This window comes from Denticeps clupeoides, chromosome 1 (assembly GCF_900700375.1).
Source record: "Denticeps clupeoides chromosome 1, fDenClu1.1, whole genome shotgun sequence".
Taxonomy (NCBI): domain Eukaryota; kingdom Metazoa; phylum Chordata; class Actinopteri; order Clupeiformes; family Denticipitidae; genus Denticeps; species Denticeps clupeoides.
The window spans coordinates 12,879,293-12,905,396 of NC_041707.1; the positions used below are offsets into that span (position 1 = coordinate 12,879,293).

A 26,104-nucleotide genomic window follows, 5' to 3' on the forward strand; every position below is an offset into this window, starting at 1 on the left:
TGCCCTCTGTTCAGCTGTTCCGTGCAATTAGATAATAGTTGTGTTTATTCCAAAACAAATATTTATATAAAACTTCATAACAAGCCACACTTCACTTCCAATCACGAGTTTATTACATTATGTACAGAAACATTGAGAACTTGTCCTGTGTTTGTGTCATTTCATTGTTAAGATTGGAGTTTTATTCATTAATATTGGTACATTTTACGATTGCCTGTGATGGAAATGAAATAACACACACACCATGTTCAGCAGGGGTTTCTAAAAGGCCTGGTTAGAAGCTTGCTCTGAACAGGGAATTGATCTTAAAAAAAAAAAAAATAACTAAAAGACTATATAAAATAGTCTCTAACATAAAATGGGGTAAAAGTGCAAATAGCTCATGACAGTAAAGCCACTGGCTCAGCCAGTGTGTTTCAAGGCAAAGATCAAACATTCTTCTACGTCAGCTAATGAAGCACACTCAGTTTCATGCACTCCTCTTTTTTTTTTTGAGGCGGTTAAACTGCCTATTTTAATAAAAAAAAAAAAAAAGGTGGCGTATCCCTAGCCGTAAAATAATGCTCAAAAGCATAGTCAGAGGTTGTGACGCTCAGAGAGTAGCTTTTTAAAGCAACAGACCCTCTGAAGCGACCGTGCAAGGGGTTTTGTGTGGCGAGCTTTAAATCAGAACCTCTTCACCAGCATATGATTCGCTCTGATCAGCGTATGACCTCAAGACAAGAATCGACCCATGAGTTTCACCCTGTCAGTTACTGAAAATACAGTTCCATCCTGATCTCCAAGCAAACACTGTGGAAGTTCCTGGAATGCAACGCTGCGAGGCCCGTGTAGGCAACCCAGTTTTGATTCATGTCGGATGTTCTAAAGCCTCAGCTGCTCCGTGTCTTCCTTTGGTGTGGGTATCTCTCGGTAGGCCATGTGCGCGCCTTCGCGTGTCTGTCCGAGCGACGATGCGATCACATCCACCGCCAGGCCAGCTGTGGCCTGTACCGCCTCCCTGCTGGTACCCAAAATGGGATTGACCTCCACTAGGTCCATGGCAGAGAGCAGGCCTGCATATAATAAAATAGAGGATTATTGTTATCAATAATGGTCTGATGTTTAAATCTATAAAGGATGATTTACATCAAGTGTAAAAAGGATTTTACACTACATATACAGTACCAGTCAAACGTGTGGACATTTTGAGGAATCCAATGCAGATGAAAGTGCAGTATGTTTGATGAATTGGAGTCGCCTCTTTAACCTTCATGACTGCTTTGTTTGCTATTGTCATCATCAAAAGCCACTTCATGAGATACCCATAAGTTCATGATAAGTCTTAACTTCTGTGAAGTGTGAAATGCTGATATCACAAAATCTACCTACGTTGGAGAGCCGCAAATGTTCAAGTTTTTGCCTAATTTGCTTATTTTAGAACCTTTCTGGTGTTAATTCATAGTTGTGGGTCTTCAATTAAAGAAAAAAAAAAAAAAAAGTTTTGTGTGTGTGTATATATATATATATATATACACACACACACACACACACACACACACACACACACACACACACACACACACACACACAAGATCCATAAATGAGTAAGTGCGTCCCAACTTTTGACTAGTAGTATACGATATGTATTTGACACCAAACATGGACATCTAAATATGGATGTGTAAGCAAGAAACCCTTGTTTTTGTGGTGGCAATGGCATCCATACAAGGCAACAATGCCGTGTTTTTGCATTCGCCATGCATTAATATCACAATATTTTACCGGTGTTGTGAATTTCCTCAGTGATGTAGATGCCTTCTCGGTAGGTCAACCCGCCATTGACAGGAGTGCCTGTGGCAGGGGCCAGGCAAGGGTCAAATGCATCAATGTCAAAACTCAGATGGATAGGCCTCTGTTTCCTGTAGGAGAACCACCAGTCAACAGTTCATGGGTGTGGATTCAACAGAAGTTTGGCAGTCCATGTTGTAAACATTTCCCTGTTGTTTCCCCAGACATAAAGTCAATTAAACCCCTTTTACCGGGCCAAAAGGTGGTCCAGCGTGACTTCCATTACTCTGTGAATGCCCAGCCTGTCAATGTCACGCATAGAGAAGTACTGGATTCCCAGGTTCTTCAGAATAATGCTGAGGGTGTCAAAAAAAAAAAAAAAAAAATGGTCAGTAAGACAATCTGCAGCCAAAATATAAAACGTTCGTTTCCAACACCTTTCGTTTAAGGTACAGTCTAGTTCCACACTCACTGTTCGCCGGGATCCACATCCCGAAGACCAATGTAGACCAGATCAGTAGCTGAGAGGAACGGTTTCATCCAGGAGAACCCTGGCACATCAGGCATCTTTAGATAACAAAGGCAGCATGAAGGTTATGTCATGTTTGAAAACACTTAGCTTGCAGACAAAACTAAGAAACGAGACAAGAACTGAAAGAACAGAAATCTAAACATTAAAACGAAAGAGAATCACACACACACATGACCATTTATCTATGTAACACACTGCCCCTTCAAAAAAAAAAAAAAAGGTTACCAAGGTTACCTTCTCCTGCAGCTCCTTAAGCATGAAGGCCACTGACTGGCCGTGCAGGTTTCCGGAAGGTGAGGTCAGCGGTGTGTTTATATCAGCATGAGCGTCCACCCAGACCAGACACAGGTCAGGGCACTGTTGGGCATGACCTTCCACAGAGCCAATGGCAAGACTGTTAAAACAGACACAAAAATCACAATGACAAGACTACACACCCAGCTGACACTGGTTCTACTGGTTCTACCGGTCACCTATGCCACTAGGGACACTGGCAACAGCACTTCTACGGCATTACATAATGCACAATGAGTATATTTTACACATTTCCAGTAGGCTCACTTGTCCAAAATATAAAAACACATACACTGCACCAGCAAGACAAACAATGAAATATTTTTATTATTATTATTTATTTTTTTTTACCTGTGGTCACCACCCAGCATGAGGCTTATATGGCCTGCTCCAACGGCACTGCTCACGGCTCCTGAAACGAGCTGGCTGGCGCGACCAACAGTGCGGGGGAATGGCACATGCATGAAGTGCCCATCCATCTCCAAATGCTGAAAACTCAGATCTCCGAAGTCATGCACGTGGTAGTCTGCAGGCGAAACGTACGTCAAAGCCGAGTGAATTCAACGTCATTCAATACTGTGGCCATTCAGGCGGGGGCTTTGACCAGCCTCGACTCAGACTCCTCAAGTTGGCAAGACATGTGCCACCCAATATAGTCTGACGGAGCATTTTCCACGCGTCCCGTTTCCCACAAGTGTGGACTCAGATTTCATAGCGACTACCCTACACAGCGGCATGTAAACATGCAAGAATTTCTGTGGAAACGCCGCTATCCACAATGCCTCTGAGGACAGGCATGCAGTAATCAAGTTGTTGTGGTGCCAACTTAAGGACATTTTCCACTACTTTAAAGGGTGTTGTGTTGCTTAGCCAGTGCTTGAATGAGCTGCATTACTTCTTGACCTGGACATACTGTAAAATACAACCTGATGCTTTATTTTGGACGCATGCTGAGGACTGGACAACTCATTACTGTACTTGAGTAGTTTTTTTACATCACATTTGGGAAGACTTTTTTTTTTTTTTTTTAACGTCATTATATTGTGCAAAATCTGTCATTCTGTTCTTGACCTAAGGAAACAATGTCTATTCTTTATTTGCAATTTTTGGCTAAATTTACCCAAACTATTTTTTGTATTGAACTTATACATGTAACTAAGTGACTAATTAAAACAAAAATTCTCAAATGCCATTGCCACAAAAGGTTTGCCTTCAATGTTTCGTGCGTGTAATAATTTAAATAGAAATCAGTGGTAGGGTGCTCGATGAGGGTCTTCTTAACAGGTCAGCATGCCCCCAGTGACACTACCGATTCAGCCTAAATTTAGTTGATCAAGCAAGACTGCTGTTACAAAAATAACAGCGGAGCCACAGTGATTAAATCCGGTTTAACAGCAGGGTTGTTAAACCTTTATTTTATGCACAAACACTCCTCAGATGTTCTTCTTTCCAGCCTACATCATGGCCATGAAAGCAACGACTTAAACACCGATGATAAAACAGATTTCTGGTTCGTGCCCAGATTCCAAATGTGCCTCGGGTCGTATATTAATGGGGCGACGTGTGTTCCTGAAGCGGCTCTCCAGAAATAGACGGAGAAGCGGCGTGTCCCGCGTTCGGCGCATTGCGTAACGCGCCGGTTGCGGCTCCGGTGTTCTCCCGACACGCTGTTTAGTTGCTCCACGGCTGACCGTGACAGCGTAAAAAAAAAAAAAAAAAAGTAAAATATCCGGAATGACTTTAACGTTGCGCCGTTTCTGCGAAGAATTCTAGCCGCACGTTCGAGGACCGCCGCGGCCAAAAACACACTTTTACGCGGACGGAATAAAACAGAAAGTACGACATTCTCGAAGGGTCGTCGCTCTAGTTCTGTTAAATCGTGGTTTTCCTTTTTTTAAATCATTACCCCGACGCATCGTGCATCGTGTGCAAAAATACGTCTTTTTTTTTTTGGAGGTTGCGTAAGAGGACATATGCGGCGCGCCAGGGACGTCCGCTCTGAGTGGCTCGTTTCGGGCGAGGAAGCAGACGCGCCTCCGTCGGAACGGGTGAGTCACTGAGTCTGGGGCGGCTGTGACGCACAGAAACCATCCCTCTGTCCATGTGAGTACCAATGTCGACACCATTCCGGTCCACCACCAGCAGCGTACACACACTCACAGCGAAAAGAGAACTCACGTAACCTCATCTTAAAAAAAAAAAAAAAAAAAGTTACCTATTCGAAGCAGCATACTGAAACTGCATAGACCCTACCCACAGGTACACTGTCATTATGTACAATTTCTGACCATTTTTTATTCGGTGACAAGACAATTATTAGACGCGACGCATGCGCATTAGGTACGCCGATCACCTGCTGGCAAATAATTCTGAAAATAATTCCGAGTCTGAAACGCGTTGCGTCTGGAGCATGAATAAATAGAAGGCGTGAAACAACCGATTGTATTGATCGTGTATCGTAAACAGGCAACTCTAAGACATTGAGTAATTAAAAGATGAAAACAGATATCTTACCTAACTGTGATAGCCGCTCGACGAGACCCGCATCCCTAATCGCCTTCGGTCCGTGTTCGACTCCCCTCCTTTTCTAAAAAAAAATAAATAATAATAATTATATAAACGCGTCCAGGAGATTTTAATTGGACATAAACGGACCAGACCCGCAGGCAGCCATGATGCGAAGTTGCACCAGGTCCTCACCTGTCCTTTAGAGAACGGAGCGCCCAGAACTGCCACGGAATGCGCGCGGCTCCCCGGACACGTGCCGAGCTGGGTCCGCAGCAGGCGACACAGGGGTCCCCGCAGAGCCATGGTGGCGCCGAGAAGTTGTACCGAGAGCAGCGGCAGGTCCGGTCCGGGCGACTCGTCGCTCAAATGGATGCTGACACTGGGTGCGCGGCTGGATTTTGGCTCTTAATCTCATTCATATTCATGAGTGACGAACGGCCGAAGGGCACGAAGAAAAAAAAAAAGAACGTCTGGGATTAACAAAAAACCTCCCCCCACGTGACCTCATGCACGTAGCAACAACACAAAAAAAAACGCGCTCGGTTCGAACCCCTAGAACCCAACACGCATCTTTAATCACTTCCGATAGTTAGATAAGCCTTGCCCATTCAAGGCAAGAGGTCTGCGGCGAGGTCCGACGCCACACACCTTTCCTCCAGCCAATGAGGGCAGCCCCAGCGTGGGTTTGTTTTGGCGGGGGCGGGGCCGCGCTCCGGTGGGCGGGGAATTTCCACCACGGGTGGCCGGATGGTTTTTTTTATGCTGTTATTATGGTGATATAAGGACAGGCTTCAGAGGTCGCACTACAAAACGCCCCCCTCCTGGCCACACTGTCGCGTCCAAAGCAAGTGCTCAACACTGGGCTTCGGGGCGTGAACAGTTATGCAACCAATCCCGTCAATCATCCTATTAATAAATTAAATACAATACATCGGTGCGAGTGATCTATGCCGAGTTCTATGAATGCATTTAAATAGTAAATAAGAGGCATCCATTTGTTGGTTATTTGGTAATAAACGCAGCCAAGGCGTCTTTTAAAATGAAAATATCTTTGCTCTTGCCATTTTGGCCTGTTAGAAATCAGAAATGGCCTCGTGCGCAGCAGTGATACGTGTTGCCAGGACTGGCGTTTTCACGACAACATTGGCTTTGAATTACATTTCTAGACTGGCCTCTATATTAAGATTGTAATCTAAATCAAAGCGATCAAAATGAAATGATCCCTTTTTGTGTGTCATTGTCATTCATTTATGTAATTGTTTTCTCTCTGCTTTTTGTGAATGAATGGTTGGGATGTTACGATAAATTGTTTGACTTTGTTTTTTAAAACGTGGAAAAACAAAATTCTGATAAACCAACATTATACATTGAATGATATGTTGAATACTGATATTTCTGCTTTGTCGTCAATACTCATTAGTGTAATTCGCGATTTCGAGTCTATTTGCTGAGAGGATTTTGTGTTGAGACATGGCAACACCCGTGGCGGGCTACACGTTCCTCCATCTTTATTAGCCCATTGAAAGCCGCGCAGCTAGTTTGCCGATAAAACTGCTCTTGTTTTGTTCAATTTAATTCCACAAGAACGCGAGGTAGGTCCGAAACCCGATACGCTTTGGTGGCGGATAAAACTGGAGTCTGACCGGTGTAAACCTACGAACTGAGTCGGCCGTCTGGGTAAGTTACGGTTTCCTGAGCGCTAGCAGTAGCAGCGACTTAAACTGAGTCGGGAGTCTCGCTTGGCCTGCATGTAAACACACACGACAAAGAACAGGCAGAAAAACACGATTTCTTACGAACTTTATAACCATCTTGTTGCTCAACTACATTTCCGAAGTAAATTAGTGCAGCGTTATTAATCGACAGGCTTTAGCGTTATGCTAGCTAAAGAGTAGGCCACCATCTACTTTTGTTCATTTGAACTGGAACGATAATACGCGGTCAGACAGTAATAGTTTTTTACGGTTCAATTTTGTAAGTTTAGCTGGAAACTTACAGATAATTGACGGAAATGAAGTAGTTATGTAAGATATACACCGAGGTAAACCCACCGTGTACTGTGTGGGTTCATTTAGAGTTGAGTTCATTTTATACATTGAAATAGGAGCTATAGGTGTCATAAATGTATGTTGGTTTGGGTTTCTAATCTATGGAACGAGAGGCTTTATAAACTGGGTCAAAACCAACCACGATGATATGGATTTCTCTGTTTGGTGGAGACAAAACGCATGTGCATCAGGGCAACGTAATCGTGAACTATCATACAGTAATATCAGATTTTAATTAAAATATTTTGATATTGTGTGTAGACCTGTTTTCTTGTATAATTAGCATGTATGATTCACTTTTTTTATACATATTCTTACCAGGGTCTTTCATAAATGATGTTGTGCCTCAGAACTAAACCACATTCATTTAGGGATAACTTCCTTAGCACAAGAATGTTTGAATCTAAAATATCATTGATTTAGTGTGAATTTAACGGCCTAACCCAGGCTGATGAGCAAGTGAGAGAACCGGCATGTAAAGCTTGTGGTCTTTCAGCAGTGAGTTGCCACACTGCCTGCACAGTGACACTCGAACCACGATTACAGGGATGTTGCAGTTTTAACCAGCAGGGGCCAGGTTAAAATGACCTCAAGTCAGAAACTTTGCAAGTTTCCTGTTGATTCCACAGCCTTAAATGGGCTTAGGTTGTGTAATGCAATATGGTGTGAGGAAGGAGGTCTGTTCTGGTGCACATAGGTTCGCAGGTTCATTTTTTCTTAACTAACCTTATATATATATGTGTGTGTGTGTGTGTGTTCTGTTTGCTCCTGCATGTAGTATGCTGCACCTGGAACTTCTGAGGTTTCACTGTCTTTGTTCCAATAAGGTGGCCTCATACCATAAACTGTGTGATGACAGTGACCGCTGTTATGGATTTACATTCGGTTGTCTGATTATGCTGTTATTTCAGTTCAACAACTAGCGCTTTTTTATAGTATATTTGCGTTGTGACCACAGACCACTGTGAATTAGATATTAGATTCTTTCTTTGTTGTCTCTGTGATAGAATGTATTACTAATTGCATGTTTCTTTTTTTAAGGCATAATATTGCCAAGATGTCTTATCCCCCTCACCTAAACCAACCACAGATAGGGATTCCCCAGCTGCCTCCCGGAGTACCTCCACCTCAGTTTGGAGGGTATCCACCATCAGTGCCTCCAGGTCAGCAGAACTGCAGTATTAGAATGAGCTTGAGAGAAGGTTCTGTTCTCTAAAATATGTAGACATATTTGCATATGTAATATATGATTATTTCTATTTTGCTCAGGAGCGCCAATGATTCCTGTTCACATGGGAATAATGGCTCCAACACAGGCGGTGAGCAACTGACCTAACAAGGAATCTATGATATATCTTAGGGGGGCTTCTTCAAAGCAACAGTGACTTAACACATTATTTTACTGAGGTCATGCTATTTAACGATGCATACAAAAATTTACATACATATGTTTATCATGGAATGGAATGCTTTCCAGGTCTTGCTACCTGCCCCAATGTCTGTAGTACCGAAGGCAACTGTTCCACGTAAGGATGTAAGCAGCACACAAGGCAAGGAGACAGAGGAGAGCAGTGGCAGTGGCCCGACCACCACAGTGTTTGTTGGAAACATTTCAGAAAAAGCCTCTGACATGCTGATTCGACAGTTGCTGGCAGTAAGTGAAAACTATTATTATTATATAAAGGAAAACTGTATGCTTGAGTAATCCACCCTATAAACCTGCAACTATATGTTGTCATGTAGTGGGAGGGGTGAACTCTGGTTGTAAAATGTTCCTAATTTCCTCTAATTGCAGAAATGTGGCCTGGTTCTCAGCTGGAAGAGAGTTCAGGGAGCGTCTGGTAAACTTCAAGGTACGTTCTGTAACTGCATGCTTCATGAAAGTGTCAGTAGGGTTGCAAAATTCCCAGAATTTTCAAAGATGGAAACTTTCCATGGGAATAAATGGGAATTTATGGGAATAAACTGGGAATTTTCAAAATTGAAGGTTGGCTCTTCTTAGGGAACTTTAAATATAGTTGAGCAAAGTATATTTTAGCATAATATTGACAAGAACAAACAAATGCAATTCAAATACACTTGAATATCCATGCCATTCCTTAATCACATGTACAGAGCACATGCTTGCTGCATGGCTATTGAGTCCACCTACTGGCACTGTGCATGCCTCCATCACATGTACACATGGACCACACTTTTGAGCCTGAAGGACAAAGAGCATTGAAGGCACACATTTGAGCCTGTAGACTTAACAAGTGAGGTAAGTTGGTGGGAAAGAGTATCTAGCAGTCAGAAAATCCTCAAACCTATTGCAGCAGCAATAGCGAAGATAGAGGGGGATGGTGCCATCTTGTCAGATGTCCAGTGCCTTTTTGAAGAACTCAAAGAAGAAATCCAGACAATTCTGCCCACTTCCCTACTACTGAAAGCAGAGGAAACGGCTGTGGTCAAGTCATTGGAACAGCGGAGGGAGTTCTGCATGAAGCCAGTGCATGCAGAAGCACACATGCTGGACCCCAAATATGACAAGGGCATACTTTCTGGGGAAGAGATCAATGGTGCCTATGCGGTCATTACAGCCATGTCTGACCACCTGGGTCTCGATAAAGGCAAAGTTCTAGGCAGTTTGGCAAAGTATCGAACAAAGCAAGGCCTTTGGAAAGGGGATGGAATATGGCAGTCATGCCAGCACATATCTGCAGCCACCTGGTGGAAGGGACTATGTGAATCTGAGGCCCTTGCACCTGTAGCCTCCATCCTCCTCCAAATCCCACCATCATCAGCCGCCTCCGAGCGCAACTGGTCACTGTTTGGGAACACCCACACAAAGGTTCGCAACAGGCTCACAAATGTGAGAGTGGAAAAGCTGGTCGGCATTCGGGCAAACCTACGGCTCTTTGAGCCTGACACAGAGCCATCCTCAACAAGGCTGGAAAGTGACACTGAAGAGGAAGACTCAGAGTTGGATGCTGAGGAAGTGGACATGTTGTTGGATGATGATGAGGTCCAGGAAGAGTCTATTGACTGAGCAAAAATGAGAAAAGAAGATTGCTTGAAGGAAGATTTGCATGTTTAATGGGACGTTTTGGAGGATAAGTGGCATTTTTCATTTAACCTTTTGAATGGGACTTTGTGGAGATTTTTAAACAGGGGGCATTTTTGAATGAGCGGGGTTAGGGGATGGTAATATTGAACTCAACATTTCTGTTTTTATTCATCCCTGAAACAAGTTATTGAAACGTGTTCTATTCTATTGTACTTACAAATAAATGTTGAAATATCTGTAGAAAACATTTTGCATGGAGGTTTTCTTATGATTTCTGTTTATTTTTATGCTTGGAAATAATATATTCCCAGTTAGTTCTCCTTAATTCCCATTAATTTCCAAAATTCCCAAGCTTAACTTACCATGGAAATTTACCGGAAACTTTTCGGAAATTTACTGGAAATTTTCCGCCCCTTTGCAACCCTAAGTGTCACATGACATGTTCTCTTTTTGAGTTCGATCATAATAAGGAGAACACTAGTCCAAAATTATCCATTTGCCTTCAGTGCCACATTCTTGGCTTGCTTTTCTGTCACTACAGTCTCTTCTCGCTGTAGACTCTAGTAAACGCTCCCAGCTGTGTCCGTGGTTATGACGTTGCTATGGTTACCCTTTTCCCCGCTAAAGCTTTTGGCTTCTGTGAATACAAAGAGCCTGAGTCCACACTCAGAGCCCTGCGGCTGCTCCACGAACTGCAGATTGGTGACAAGAAGCTGCTAGTGAAGGTGGATGCCAAGACAAAGGCCCAGCTAGATGAGTGGAAGGCCAAGAAGAAGAGTGCAAATGGGGTATGTTGAAAACCATGTTCGGCAAATAAACTAGTTCAGCTCATAGACATATTTTTATTTGTTCTTTTTCCCCATTTCTTGTCATTGTAGGTTGCTAAGCTAGAGGATGATGCCAAAGAAGATGAGGATGAAGAGGTATTGGATGAAGAGGCAAAGCGGAGGGACCAGATCATCAATGGAGCCATCGAAGGTTTAATTCGTGAGTACTCCAGTGAGCTCAATGCCCCCTCTCAGGACTCGGACTCCCACCATCGCAAGAAACGGAAGGAGAAGAAAGAGGAGGTACAATTCAGTACAAGTAACCTATTTTTAGTCTAAGACACAAAAGAATGGTTTCAAGATTTGTTCAGCATCATCATTTGACCAGTGCTTCCAATTTTACAACTTTTTTTGGCAAAACTTAATCTGATTGAGAATGCTTTGCGTTGTTTTAGGAGGATATCAGTGCAATTGAGATGGAGGAGGACAAACGCGACTTGATTTCCAGAGAAATCAGCAAGTTCAGAGACACGCACAAGGTAACACACGTTTTTTTTTTTTTTTTTTTTTTTTTTCCCGTTTTTTTAAAAACCATTGGGACAAAAAAGAAAAAAAAAAAAATCGCCTGCACAAATTTCTTTACTTATATCATCATAGCTTTTGTCAAGCACAATGCTCAAATCATATTTAGCCAAGCAATTAACTTGATATTTAAAAAAATTGAAGCAAATATATGGATTAGGCAGTTGATGTCTGCTGTAAACCTAAAACTAATTGGGCCAGTTTCCTGTTAATGGATAAAGCCTAGATCTAGGCTCAAAAATATTTTTGTGTGGAGCACTTCATTTAAGGTTGTCTTTTAGGCTTAATCCATGAAGGGGAAACGTTCTAAGGCTTTCTAGTCTAAGATTACATTCACATCAATTCAGTGCAGATTCAAAATCAATTCAGTTTGGGTTTAAAACAAAATGGCAAGCAGGCTAGATAACCAAACAATGCATGGACCAAATGTAAAGTTCCCTTAAAGCTAATCTATTCATTAAACCCCACCATTATGATAGAGATCATATGGTGACTAAAGCAAGATGAATCTCAGAGCTTTGGAAAAAGTTACGTGGATAGGATGTAAGTATGAGCTTCCATTTATTTTCTAAACGTTTTGGGCGCCCCCTTCTGAAGGATTTGCAAATGGGCAGCTGGCTTCGGGCCTCAATCTGACAGCATGGTTCTTTGAAATACAATGTTACTAATGGGCAAAAAAAGGCATTTGGCCAATAGTCCAGTGAACGTTTGCAGGTCTTTCACTGTGACAGGTGTTTAGTGTTTATTTTCTTTTTGCCAATATTTAATAAGAAACACAGACGTTAATTAACCACTGCAGCAATTCTGACTGCAGCCAGTGCTAGAGCAGGGGGTGCCCTTCCACAGCACTCAGAGTTCTGAAGATCTTCAGGTAAGTTGTGTGTGTGTGTGTTTCCTTTCTTTCCATCTTCCTTTATTTCTTCACATCTCATTCACTTCCCAAATTCCTCATATTTAAATCCTTTGTTTGAATATTGCTCTGATTACATAATTCATCACTAGTATTACGTTAGACAAAGTCTAAAAAGTACATAGTACAGTTCACATTCCAATTTTTTTTTTTGCCATTACTACAGAGTATCTGATTTAGAATATTTCAGAAGTCAGATAGACAACACCGGATTGGCATTCGCTGTGACATTCACCTTCCAGACATGAGACCCAGATTGAAATAATTATTATAGCAGTATCTGCATATTCTGTTAACGTTGTGGGTCATGGCTTATCTATGCCTGGTTGGTGAGCGTTTCTTCATGTTTGTCTGTGAGTCCGTGGGCCATCTGAAGACGACTCCCGGGTAAGATCGCTTCTATGATTTCAATCCTTTTGCCAAACTGGAGTGAATTCAAGATTGTAGCAACATATGTTTTAAGACTCACTGTGTGAAGATTCCCCACAACCTCAACAAGGTATTTATCTGTGACTGGTTACCTGTAGGCCTCACTTGTTCACTTTGTGAATGGTTTGACCTGCTTTTCCTCCTAGGCCTAGCTTGTAGGCTTTAAGGGCAGTGAGGCGCTGAATCCGTAGTTCAACACCTGTAAGTCACCAACTAGTTTTCCACAGATCAATCTTCCTTTTTTCAGTGGCAGAGAAGTTCCTACTTTTCACCTGACTGTCAAAATGTAGATGGATTTTTCCAGAACTCAGGGAACCACTTGGATCCTTTGTCTCATTTATTATTCTTGTTTTTTTTATTTTATTTTATTTTATGACCCAGATACCCTGTATCTTATCTGATGTGTTGTGGATGTTAAGGGACCATAAAGTTATTGTGCAACGTGTCAAAACACATTGACGTCAAAACATCAAAGTTTATCTAACCCTGTTGCCACTGGGGTTGAGCAAGAGTTCATCACAGTCCAATATTAAGAAACAGGAGAGCTGCTGTTTTGCTTGGTTAGGGTACAGGTAATGGTGTAATGTAATCCTTGTGTAATCGAAGCAAAAGGTATTGCATACATTTTAAATACTCATACATTTCTGTTTCTGGTGTCTTCTATAGCTTCCATTTTCTTGAGCAGTGTCATTTTACTTCCCTGAGTGTGTGTGTGAGTGAGGGGGGAGATAAAGGATGGTTTTTGAGTGTTATTAACACTACATACCTCGTAGACTTGTTTTTGCTCCATTGAATGCCTGCGGTCCTGGTGCAGCTTCTGACCCAAGTCTCTTTGCCCCCTCTTTTTGTGTTGGGCCCTCACAGAAACTGGAGGAGGAGAAGGAGAAAGAACGGCTGGAGGTCGAGCGAGAACGGAGAGAGAGAGACAAGGAGAGGGAGCGTGAGCGAGAACGGCGGGACCGCGAAAGGGAGAAGGAGCGGGAGCGGGAGAGACTGAAAGAGAGGGAGAAGGAACGGGAGAGGGAGAGAGACCGCGAGAGAACCAAGGAGAAAGAGAGGGAGCGAGAGCGAGAACGGGACAATGAGAGGAGCCGCGACCGCAGCAGGTCCAGGTGTGTGTGGGTGGAGGATTAATGCAGCAGCAGACGGCATCATCCACAAATGTGATTTGTAATGAGTCTGTCTTGCAGGGAAAGGACTCGAGACGAGAAGAAAAGAGATCGTGAGGAGGATGAGGAGGAAGCGTACGAACGCAGAAAACTGGAGAGGAAGCTCCGGGAGAAGGAAGCAGCCTACCAGGAGGTGAAGGCATTAAATACAATCAAGTTTTGTCCTACAATCGGCTGCTGTTCAAGAATTTCGCTAAAAGAAAACATACAAAATACTTAAAACAACTGGAACGAGTAAAAATAAGGGCAACTTAATGGACGCAAGAGCTTATATACGAGTTTCTTCAAAATCACCACCCCTTGCATATCACATCAGCAGGTTCACGGCATCATTTCCATCATTTTTTTTTTTTTTTAATTAATTTATTGTTGAATGGAACACATTTCAACAGACACAGTCATCCAAAGTGCTGTACAAGCTTAAGCAAACATGACATTAGTTAAAAGGATGAGACACATAAAATCAATATGCTTAATTGATGTACGGTTCATTTAACCAATAAAAAAATGTCTTGTAAAACACATTAAAACCAGTGTATCACCCTCAACCAGAGAAGAATGCCAAGTTATATAGTTTGTTTTTTGGTCATGTCTTTTGGTTCTGGTTGATGGGTGAGCAGCTGAATTTTGGATAACCTGCAAGTGACAAACCAAAGAACAATCTAGACTGATGTACAGTAATGTAAGCATGAGGAGACAAAGGCCCGGATCAGTCTCTCTAAACATGCTAATTGTCTTTCTTGTATTGGTGCTGTATCAGGAAAGAAGCCATTCAAAATTAAATAAATCAAGCATCTTATTGGGAATAGGTCAACCTCAATGAAAATATGCAGAGAAAAAAATCCTAACAAACAAAACTAGATAAATATCCAGCATTACATTACCACCATGAGTTTTTTCAGAATGTTTGAAATCAACCTCAGCAACCTGTGTGACCCTGGCTTGGTTGTTTTTATGCAAATATTATTTTAAATATAAATATGCAGGGGGGGGGGGGGGGGAGAATCTCAGGACCATATTAATCATCTGCTGTCAATAATACATGGGAAGCTGTTTGATTTAGAATGTCTGCATTGTTATTATTGCATGTAGGTTCTTCTGAAGCTGCCGTCTTTTAATTATAAATGAAAAGGCTCAGTTCCGTGAAATTCAGCCTGTCCTTATGGTGAGCTTCATTCTTTCCTGCAGCGTCTGAAAAACTGGGAGATCAGGGAAAGAAAGAAAGTGCGGGACTACAGCAAAGACACTGAGCGGGAGGAGGAGAGAAGGAGGGAGATGGTAAGGATGGCTGGGTGACTCAGGGAGTCCAGCGGTTTTCTCTATGGTTTTCTCTCCTTGTTAGCTTTGATTTTTTTTTTATCTCCCCCCTACCAGGCCAAAGAAGCCAAACGGTTAAAAGAGTTTCTGGAAGATTATGATGATGATCGAGATGACCCAAAATATTACAGGTGTGGTTTGTAGATCAATAAGAGCCTCACAATACTTGACTTCAGATATTAGAAGCAGAGGCTTATCAACCTTTGTGTCCCCAGGGGCAGCGCCCTGCAGAAGCGTTTGAGGGACAGAGAGAAAGAGGTGGAGTTGGACGAGAGGGACCGCAAGCGGGAGAAGGAGGAACTGGAGGAGATCAGACAGAGGCTTCTGGCTGAGGGGCATCCAGACCCAGATGCCGAGCTTCAAAGGGTAGGAATCGGTCGTTTTGTGTGTGAAGGCCTACATTGTCTACATTTAGTGGTCATAAAGTGTGGTGTTATTTGGGCATCGCTCTGTAGATGGAGCAGGAGGCCGCGATGGAAAAGCAAAGGCCACCCCAGCTGAAGCAAGAAGAGGAGAATGAAGTGCCTCATGAACGCAGCCATAGAGAGGAGTTTGACAGGAGGCCAAGAGGAGGCGCCGTTCACCAGCACTCTGAGCCTCACTCCGAGGAAGAGGATGTGGAGGATTGCCATGAAGAGAAGGAGGACGATGAAGACATGCTGGAGACAAAGCCATGCCTGAAGGCCACACTGCGTCCAATCACTGCTGCTCCTTCGGTCTCCTCCGCCAGCGGAAATGCCACACCCAACACGCCCAGCAATGGATCACCCTGCGGTATCATCATCCCCCATGAGAACTCTCCAGGCATGCAGCCAATAGAAGAGCCAAGGCCCAAGATTGGGCTCAGCCTCAAACTGGGTATGGAGCAGATTGTGTCTGTTATAATGTTTCCAATATAATGACAAAATGTGTTCTTGGTGTCATATAATTAATTACCCATTATTAAAGCACCACTACAGGGAGTGCAGAATTATTAGGCAAGTTGTATTTTTGAGGAATAATTTTATTATTGAACCACAACCATGTTCTCAATGAACCCAAAAACTCATTAATATCAAAGCTGAATGTTTTTGGAAGTAGTTTTTAGTTTGTTTTTATTTTTAGCTATTTTAGGGGGATGTCTGTGTGTACAGGTGACTATTACTGTGCATAATTATTAGGCAACTTAACAAAAACAAATATATATACCCATTTCAATTATTTATTTTTACCAGTGAAACCAATATAACATCTCCACATTCACAAATATACATTTCTGACATTCAAAAACAAATTTCTGGAACAAAGCGACCAATATAGCCACCTTTCTTTGCAAGGACACTCAAAAGCCTGCCATCCATGGATTCTGTCAGTGTTTTGATCTGTTCACCATCAACATTGCGTGCAGCAGCAACCACAGCCTCCCAGACACTGTTCAGAGAGGTGTACTGTTTTCCCTCCTTGTAAATCTCACATTTGATGATGGACCACAGGTTCTCAATGGGGTTCAGATCAGGTGAACAAGGAGGCCATGTCATTAGTTTTTTCTTCTTTTATACCCTTTCTTGCCAGCCACACTGTGGAGTACTTGGACGCATGTGATGGAGCATTGTCCTGCATGAAAATCATGTTTTTCTTGAAGGATGCAGACTTCTTCCTGTACCACTGCTTGAAGAAAGTGTCTTCCAGAAACTGGCAGTAGGACTGGGAGTTGAGCTTGACTCCATCCTCAACCCGAAAAGGCCCCACAAGCTCATCTTTGATGATACCAGCCCAAACCAGTACTCCACCTCCACCTTGCTGGCGTCTGAGTCAGACTGGAGCTCTCTGCCCTTTACCAATCCAGCCACGGGCCCATCCATCTGGCCCATCAAGACTCACTCTCATTTCATCAGTCCATAAAACCTTAAAAAAAAATCAGTCTTGAGATATTTCTTGGCCCAGTCTTGACATTTCAGCTTGTGTGTCTTGTTCAGTGGTGGTCGCCTTTCAGCCTTTCTTACCTTGGCCATGTCTCTGAGTATTGCACACCTTGTGCTTTTGGGCACTCCAGTGATGTTGCAGCTCTGAAATATGGCCAAACTGGTGGCAAGTGGCATCTTGGCAGCTGCACGCTTGACTTTTTTTCTCAGTTCATGGGCAGTTATTTTGCGCCTTGGTTTTTCCACACGCTTCTTGTGACCCTGTTGACTATTTTGAATGAAATGCTTGATTGTTCGATGATCACGCTTCAGAAGCTTTGCAATTTTAAGAGTGCTGCATCCCTCTGCAAGATATCTCACTATTTTTGACTTTTCTGAGCCTGTCAAGTCCTTCTTTTGACCCATTTTGCCAAAGGAAAGGAAGTTGCCTAATAATTATGCACACCTGATATAGGGTGTTGATGTCATTAGACCACACCCCTTCTTATTACAGAGATGCACATCACCTAATATGCTTAATTGGTAGTAGGCTTTCGAGCCTATAGAGCTTGGAGTAAGACAACATGCATGAAGAGGATGATGTGGACAAAATACTCATTTGCCTAATAATTCTGCACTCCCTGTAATGTAGATTTGTGTCATTTAAATACATTTGGATAATGATAAGCTTTACTTGAGAACTTAAATATCCAATGTTCTCTTTTTGCCTTTTGAAGCAGCATCCAAAGAGCCAGATGTGTGTGTGGGTGTGCTGGTGTTTATTCCAGTTTATATGTATGTATACCTGCTTGAAATTGGTGGTACTTGAATGCTGTACCCTTTTATGAAACTGCTTTCATAGAAGCAGGGGTTGGAAGCAGAGCCATTACCGATAGGCTTCTGCAGTGATATTTGCACAAATGACTCAACCTCGACTCGATGACTCACCATTAATCATTTGTGTTATTAATACCATTGGAGGTGCAAGGCTGTATCATTTTGGGGGGAAACATCCTAGTGTACCGGCTGAGGATTTTTCTTTTCTCATCAGGAGCCACTGGCAGCCCCAATCAGCCCCATTCTGTGAAGCGCAAGAAGCTGGCCGCGGTGGACAGCGTCTTCAACAAGTTTGATGACGAGGAGGCTGACGAGGCTCCACGCAAGAGGAAGCTGGTTCCGTTGGACTATGGCGAGGAGGACAAGGGAGGCCTGGGCCTAGATGGCGTGGAGGTGTTGGGGGCTAAAAATGCCAATACTGAGGAGAAGCGCAAGCACATTAAGAGTCTGATTGAGAAGATCCCCACTGCCAAACCTGAGCTCTTCTCATACCCCCTTGACTGGGCCATCGTTGACTCGGTGAGATCTCTGAAAAGATGTGTATGCACCTGACTGTTTGCTCATGATTCTTGGCAGCACAGATGATTTCTGGAACAAATGGCAGACTTTGTTAGACTATAGAGTGCGATTTGAGCTTAAATTAATAAGTTTCATGCAACCGAAATCATGAAAAATAACAAGCATGTTGTCAATGGGCAGCGCCTCCTCTTCCAGAACTTCTGTTTTTAACTGATCCGTCCTGGTTACAGACCCTCATGGAGCGACGGATCAGACCATGGATTAATAAGAAGATCATAGAGTACATTGGAGAGGAAGAAGCCACTCTGGTTGACTTTGTGTGTTCTAAGGTTTGTGGGTGAAGTCATTTCAACTCATGCAAACTGGAAGAGAAGAGAAGTGCCGTTAAAAAATTAGTAAAAATGCTGACCTTTTTTAAATCTTTTTTTGCATAGGTGATGGCCCACAGCACACCACAGGGTATACTTGATGACGTCGCCATGGTGAGTGTTTTAATTGTAATGTATTATGAGAAGTACCCTTTTGTTTGTATGTGTTGTCTAATTAAAAATAACACAATTTAATCAACTTTATCTGAAGCACAAATGGCTATTCACACAGGATTTATTTGTGCTGTGATTTTTGCTCTCAGGTCTTGGATGAAGAAGCTGAAGTCTTTATTGTGAAAATGTGGAGGCTGCTGATCTATGAAACGGAGGCCAAGAAAATTGGACTGGTGAAATAATGAAAAGATTTTTTTTGTTTTCTTTCTTTCTTTTTTTTTTTTTTTTAAACCTCATTTTGCTTACTGTATCTGACTCAGTGCAGGCTTTTTGTGCTGGGTACTGTGGGAACATGTGAGATGTCCTGTCGACCGAGGCTCTGTACATATACGTGGCCGTGACATTTATGTGGATTTGGGTTGGGATGATTTAAAAATGTGAAAATTTTATGAGCTTGTCTGATTTGATTAAGGTGTGTGTTTTTTGTATTTGACTGGGTATCTGCATATGTCTATGAGGGCATCCAGCACATGCATTTTATACTGATTTAGCACGTCGCTGCAATTTGTCCCAGTTGATCCAACAGATCATTTCAAATGGTGAATGGAAGGGCGTGCCAACTTTTTTCCCCCCCCCCCTCCTTTTTTTTTTTTTTTTTTTTTTTAAAGGTTTGCACTCAACCTCTGTCAGGACTTTATCCCCATTGTGAATCTTGTTCTGTCTGTGACATACTTTTTTTTTTTTTTTTTTTTTTTTGGTTCTCCTAAATGTGCGCATGCGCATGAATAAAACCGTTTTAAGCAGCAAATGAGCGTTTAAAGTTCATTCTTTATTTTCTTTTGGGTTAATTTAGTAAGAACAGATTTCTGGCCTGTCTAACTTGTACAACAAAGGTCGTTCCTGAAATACGAGACCAAATCCGAAGCCTGCTGAAAGCCAGGGATACTGCTTTCAGGTCTGGTGATAGGACACTTTACAGTACAGCCTGAGCCAATCTGAAGAGAGGCATCTGAGAAGCCATGGCAGCATACAGCAGGAGGATAGAGGACCACCTGAGGAGCAACCACACCAGGTATATGTTCAGGTTCCTGGACATTGAGCTGGGGGAAGACCTGGCCTACACACCACGAGGCCGCTAAAAGCCATTGACGTTTCACAGGACACATTACAACCCGCTCATCAACACTTCCAGTGTTTGCAATCTGGCAAAAGATACAGAGGAATGAAAACTGGGACAAACTGCCTGAAAAGTAGCTTTTATCCATAAGCAATCCAGATTCGAATCTCAAAATAAACTGTAATGTACTATATCTCCATAGAATGTTCATAGAGCGCCTCGTTATGTGAAGTTAAGTGCAATAGATGTGTAAAAAAAAATCCAGTGCAAATTGTATTGTATATTTTTTCCAGTGTAATTTGTGTATTATGTTTACTACTATTTTATATGTTTGTATTAGTTTTATTCTAGATGTCTCACACTGAGTCGACTGCATCGTAAATTTCGTTGTTCCTTGAGGAATGACAATGACAGTAAAGATTTATCTTATAATATATTCTGTTCTTAGAAAACACTCACACGAATGAAGTTTCCGACGTTGCCGGTGTTGCCAATGGGTGGCGCTGTATGTCTGAAAAATACTACTTCAGGCTTTTTAAGAGAGAAAAAGACTTTTCAGCGACACTCATACTGTGTCCATGTACATTATCATATATAATTTCTTTACATACACAAGATATACCATCTGAAATACAATGTGCACAATGTTTAGAATTTAGAGATTCTCCTGATTAATCGACGAGTTTGACATAATCGATAAGCTTCGGTTTCGGGGCCGCGCGTTGCGCGCTCATGACGCGCAGAATAAAGTGGATGCAACAGATCGAGAGATAAAGTTAGAGGGAGAGGGAGAAAGAGGGAGAGTTAGAGGGAGAGAGAGGGGGAGAGATAGAGAGGGAGAAAGAGAGAGAGGGAGAGATAGTGAGAGAGAGAAAGAGAGAGAGGAAGAGCGAGAGATAGTGAGAGAGAGTTAGAGGGAGAGGGAGAAAGAGGGAGAGTTAGAGGGAGAGAGAGGGGGAGAGATAGTGTGTGTGAGAGAGAGAGATAGAGAGGGAGAAAGAGAGGAAGAGCGAGAGATAGTGAGAGAGAGAAAGAGAGAGAGGAAGAGCAAGAGTTAGAGATAGTGAGCGAGGGAGGGAGAGAGAGGGAGAGAGAGAGGGAAGGAGGGAGGAAAGGGGGAGCCGAGGAGGAGTGGAGAGCGGAGACCTGTTACAGAACTTCTCCGCTCCGCGGCGAGTCGGTACTTTTATTCCTTTATTCTTTTGCCTTTTCTTTTCTCCAGCGAGTTAAACGACTTTGCTGGACTTTCTAGCAAGGAAACATGTCCAACACGCGCGACCAGCCCCGCGCAGTTTAGAGAGCCGCCATGTGGACCGTCCCCAGACCGCGGTACGCCAACTGCGGCGGCTCCGAGTGCAGCGAGGACTGCGAGGTCGCGCTGAACGTCGGCGGGGTGAAGCTGGTGCTGTACGGGGACGTGCTGAGCCGCTACCCGGAGAGCCGCCTGGCCGAGCTGGTCAGCCTGGACGCGCCCAGCGCCGACGCGCTCGCCGCGCTTTGCGACGACTACGACCCGGCCAACAAGGAGTTTTACTTCGACAGGGACCCCGACGCGTTCAAATGCATCATCGACGTCTACTACTTCGGCGAGATCCACATGAAGAGGGGCATCTGTCCGATATGCTTTATAAAAGAGATGGAGTTCTGGAAAATTGACTTGAGCTACTTGGACGAGTGCTGCAAAAGCAACCTGAACGAGAAGGAAGAGGAGCTGGCGGAGATCGCGGACAAAGTGAAGCTCATCCTGGACGACCGGGAGGGAGACCCCGCCGTCGGCCGCTCGGAGCGCTGTCAGAAGTACGTGTGGAAGTTGATGGAGAAGCCGGAGTCCTCGCTGCCTGCGCGCGTCATCGCAATAGTGTCCTTCCTCTTCATCCTGGTGTCGTCCATTGTCATGTGCCTGGGCACCATCCCCGATCTGCAGGTGGAGGATGGCGAGGGGAACCTGGTGGAGCACCCGACCCTGGACGCTATAGAGACCGCCTGCATAGGCTGGTTCACCATCGAGTACGTGTTGCGCCTCCTCTCCTCTCCAAACAAGGTGCGCTTTGCGCTCTCCTTTATGAACATCATAGACTTCCTGGCCATCATGCCTTTCTACGTAGTTCTGACCCTGACGTTCCTGGGTACGGCTATGATGGAGCTGGCCAACGTGCAGCAAGCCGTGCAGGCGCTGCGCATCATGCGCATCGCGCGCATCTTCAAGCTGGCGCGCCACTCCTCCGGCCTCCAGACCCTCACCTACGCGCTGAAACGGAGCTTCAAGGAGCTCGGGCTTCTTCTCATGTACATGGGCGTGGGCATCTTCGTGTTCTCGGCACTCGGGTACACCATGGAACAGAGTCACCCGGAGACCTTGTTCAAGAGCATCCCGCAATCCTTCTGGTGGGCCATCATCACCATGACCACGGTGGGTTACGGGGACATCTACCCGAAGACCACGCTGGGCAGGTGCAACGCCGCCATCAGCTTCCTGTGCGGCGTGATCGCCATCGCCCTGCCCATCCACCCCATCATCAACAACTTCGTGATCTACTACAACAAGCAGAAGGTGCTGGAGACCGCCGCCAAGCACGAGCTGGAGTTGATGGAGCTGCAGATGCGCACGTCTGAGAGCGAATCCGGAGTCTGGGAAAGCGCAGCGGCCGAGGCGCACGGCGACGCCCAGCTGGCGCTGCTGACGGGAGCGCAGAGGACTCCCAAAGAGCCTGGAAAAAAAGAACGTTTATCATAGACCAGTAAAGGCGGTGATAAAAAAAGGCCACTTCAGCCGAGCAGAGCGCGATCTGCTGTTCATGCTGGAATTACGCACAGCTCCAGAATGGACACTGAATCGTTTGGGTAGGAAAAGTACGATGGCTAACTCACGTCACACTCATCAGCCATAACATAATGAGCACTTAAAAGAGCTGACTTGACACGTGTCAGTGGGTTGGAGATTTTAGACAGAAGCAGAAAAAATAGGCAAGGACCGAAATGACTAGATGACTGTCATTTCATCTTATGGAACGTTCCCGTGGTCCAAAAATGTTGATTGTCAGAACACACAAGGACCAATGCCCACCACCAAAAGCATCTATTACTGGCCTGTTTGTGTCATGTGTGATCCTGCATTCATTTGGATCCAACTTTGACACGTACCCCCTACCTGAACATAGGTAGTGACCAAGTAGAACCTCCATGGCAGCAAACGAGGGACCTACTCAATACAAGGCGATGTTATGGCTGATCAGTGTGCCTGTGTGGATTTCATACTCCAAATGTGCAGGCTTTATTCATCGCTTATACAGTTAAATGCATGCCAAAAAAATTTAATAAAATATTGGCATTTTAGAAGCCACTCGAAAACATATTATTGGTGTTTCCATCTTTTTGGGTGTTTTTGATATGTACATTTTATTTATTATTATTATTATTTTTTTTTTGGCCGTGGGACACTGGACATCCGGTGTAGGGATGACCAGAGAGAAGCGGTGAACTGAACTGCTGATTCGTAAAAGCAAGGAAACATACCTCTGTCCAGGGCATGTGCTCATCTTTCACAAACTCTTGTCAACTGGAAACATATTAAAATGTCTGTAATAGCCCCCTGGTCTCGGCTGAATTTGTATGAGCAAAAATTTGGAACAGCATAAAAAAATTAAAATAAAATAAGGTTAAAATATATATGTTTATATTTTGCTTGCTTTTCACAAATTAGTAGTTGTTCTTAGTTATTCTTTATCACATACGTGCAGTAATCAACTGTTTTTTCATTACACTTACAGTAGTACATATTATACTTATATGTTGAACAATTAGGGTTCAATGTTAAAATATTTAAATTATTTTCCTTCAGCGCCATAAAAATGTTTCTGTGGATTCTGGAGGTTTATAAAAACATATAAAACATTCATAACTGTTACCAAATGTGTGTATTGTGTGTGTCTATCCATCCATCCATCCATCCATCCATCTGCTCATCCAGCTCCAGTTCAGTCTTTCATTTGTCCAGTCCTCTCCCAGGACACCCGGCTGACCACGGTGCCACAGGTGATGCCTCTTCCCTCCAGCTGTCCTGAATAATGCAGACAAACTGCTCACCAGATCCATTTTTAAACATCTCTTTCACCTTTTCCATGCCATCACACACACACACACACACACACACACACCTGCACCATCATTCTTCCACAGCACATCCTGTCTTATACTAATTACAATTACGTTTCCAATGCCGTGGAAATTAAGTATAGTTTGCACTATTAAGTAAATTGCTATTTAATTTATTTATACACACTTCTTTTCTCTGCTAACTGCACTGACAAGGAATTTTGATCACACTTAATACGTCAAACAAAATCAATGAAAACCAAAAAGAGGACTTTTAATTCTGAACTTATTTCATTTGACCAATTTGAATTAATCTAGCACACAAATGTTATTAAGAAACCATAGCAATCAGTGTGAATATTAGGTGTGCATCATGCAGAACGCTCCAGCACAAACCAGAAAGAATAAACAGGAACTGATTTGATTGCTGCGACTGGAAAGGTGTCTGCGCGAACAAATTATGGATTCAGCGTTGAAATCATTACATGTGCTGGGTGTCCATCAGATCCAAGATACGAAGACCACATATTTCTATTCCTTGTGCCTTTTATTCAGTCATTGAGGCAAGCAAGCGAATGTCAGGAAAATCCAGCTCAGATTCTACTGTCCACAAATCCGTAGGATGTTCCTTAAAATGCTTATTGTATAATGAGTGGCTATTGGTTTTAATGTAATTTATTACATTATTCAACATACTGAATGTCTTCATTGTGTACATATTCTGTCCAAATTCAGATTCTGCAACGCAGGTCAGAAAACATTCTCATGTCAAATTCAATTATTAATGATAATGAGGCAACTGACGATACTAAGATCATGACAGCACCACAACCCACAGCTGTCACCCTGAAAGCAGTTGCTATTCATGTCCATGTGATACAGTTGGTTTTTTTAAACACCCACAGTGTTGACATGCTGACCCCTGTATAATCCCCCTTCGGCACACTGGAATTTTTTGTGTGGTAACGAGTGTCTGGAAATAGGGCGACCCCCCCCTTAGGTTCTGGCTGGTATCTTGCAATCACATAGTTCAGCGGGAACGGCAGGGACATGCGAATACGAATGAGTTTTATAGGAAGACAGGCTGTTCTCAGCGTGCAGTGTTACATTTACGCCCTTATCCAGAGCGCCTTACAATCAGAAGTTACAGGGACCCTCAGGGACACAATGGTAGTAAGTGGGGTTGAACCTGGGTCTCCTGGTTTCACAGCCACCACCACACACGTTAACACGAGGCCGCGCAGCACGGGGCCACACCTCAGCCGTCGATGGCAGCCGCTCAAGATGGCTGCCCCCGGGCATTAGCACTGTGACCGTGGCAGCTGAGCTGGAGCTGATCCGAGGGTCGAGTTCTCGCAGCAGATGAGACGCTCCCGTGCTTGCACGTGTCTATATGCGGTTCTGTTTGATGTGTGTATGCGTGTGTGACAGTTTGCTTATTGCGACTGGCATTGTGCATGCATCTGGTTTTGTAAAGGCTCTGACTGGACTAGCCTTTTTGTTCTGATCCTAATCAGAAAGCTAATGGGACGCTGCTGTCGCTTGGCCTGAATAGGTCGTTTGCGTCTGCGGCGAACACTCGTTAATTAAGGGCCGGCATTATATTTAGAGGGCGCTGCGGTTGAGTCCCTGTTAAAGGCCGTGTCTTTGAAGCTGGTGTAGAGCTTTGTGCAAGCCTCCCATCCGTCTCTCCAGCGCTGCTCCTGCTGTCAGTCATCTTGGCCATTCCCCCCATCACCATGGGAACACCGGGGTCTCTTCATGCACGATAAATTGCCACATGGGAAACTTTCAATTAGAGCTCA

At 43.6% G+C, this 26,104-nt stretch overlaps 3 protein-coding genes across 3 annotated transcripts; 2 read left to right on the plus strand and 1 right to left on the minus strand.

The window, feature by feature from the left end:
* Positions 1-90: 90 nt before the first annotated feature.
* arg2 (arginase 2) lies at positions 91-5,758 on the minus strand. The gene is made up of 8 exons (XM_028997208.1): positions 5,297-5,758; positions 5,111-5,183; positions 2,948-3,122; positions 2,537-2,696; positions 2,243-2,337; positions 2,022-2,126; positions 1,765-1,901; positions 91-1,055 (listed from the first exon to the last, which is right to left on the minus strand). Exons 1-8 carry the CDS (start codon positions 5,405-5,407, stop codon positions 865-867), a joined length of 1,047 nt encoding a protein of 348 aa, XP_028853041.1. The 5' UTR covers positions 5,408-5,758; the 3' UTR covers positions 91-864.
* rbm25a (RNA binding motif protein 25a) lies at positions 4,279-19,738 on the plus strand. Its single transcript, XM_028997067.1, has 19 exons — positions 4,279-4,432; positions 4,553-4,699; positions 8,194-8,315; positions 8,422-8,471; positions 8,630-8,806; positions 8,948-9,005; positions 10,826-10,986; positions 11,077-11,268; positions 11,421-11,504; positions 13,751-13,998; positions 14,077-14,188; positions 15,244-15,333; positions 15,430-15,503; positions 15,588-15,738; positions 15,828-16,230; positions 18,304-18,608; positions 18,839-18,937; positions 19,043-19,090; positions 19,240-19,738. Coding segments are annotated over exons 2-19 (2,469 nt in total). The 5' UTR covers positions 4,279-4,432; positions 4,553-4,697; the 3' UTR covers positions 19,333-19,738.
* Positions 19,739-21,298: 1,560 nt separating this feature from the next.
* kcnf1b (potassium voltage-gated channel, subfamily F, member 1b) lies at positions 21,299-23,792 on the plus strand. Its single transcript, XM_028997125.1, has one exon. The coding sequence runs from the start codon at positions 21,514-21,516 to the stop codon at positions 22,939-22,941; it is 1,428 nt and encodes a 475-aa protein (XP_028852958.1). The 5' UTR covers positions 21,299-21,513; the 3' UTR covers positions 22,942-23,792.
* Positions 23,793-26,104: the final 2,312 nt, after the last annotated feature.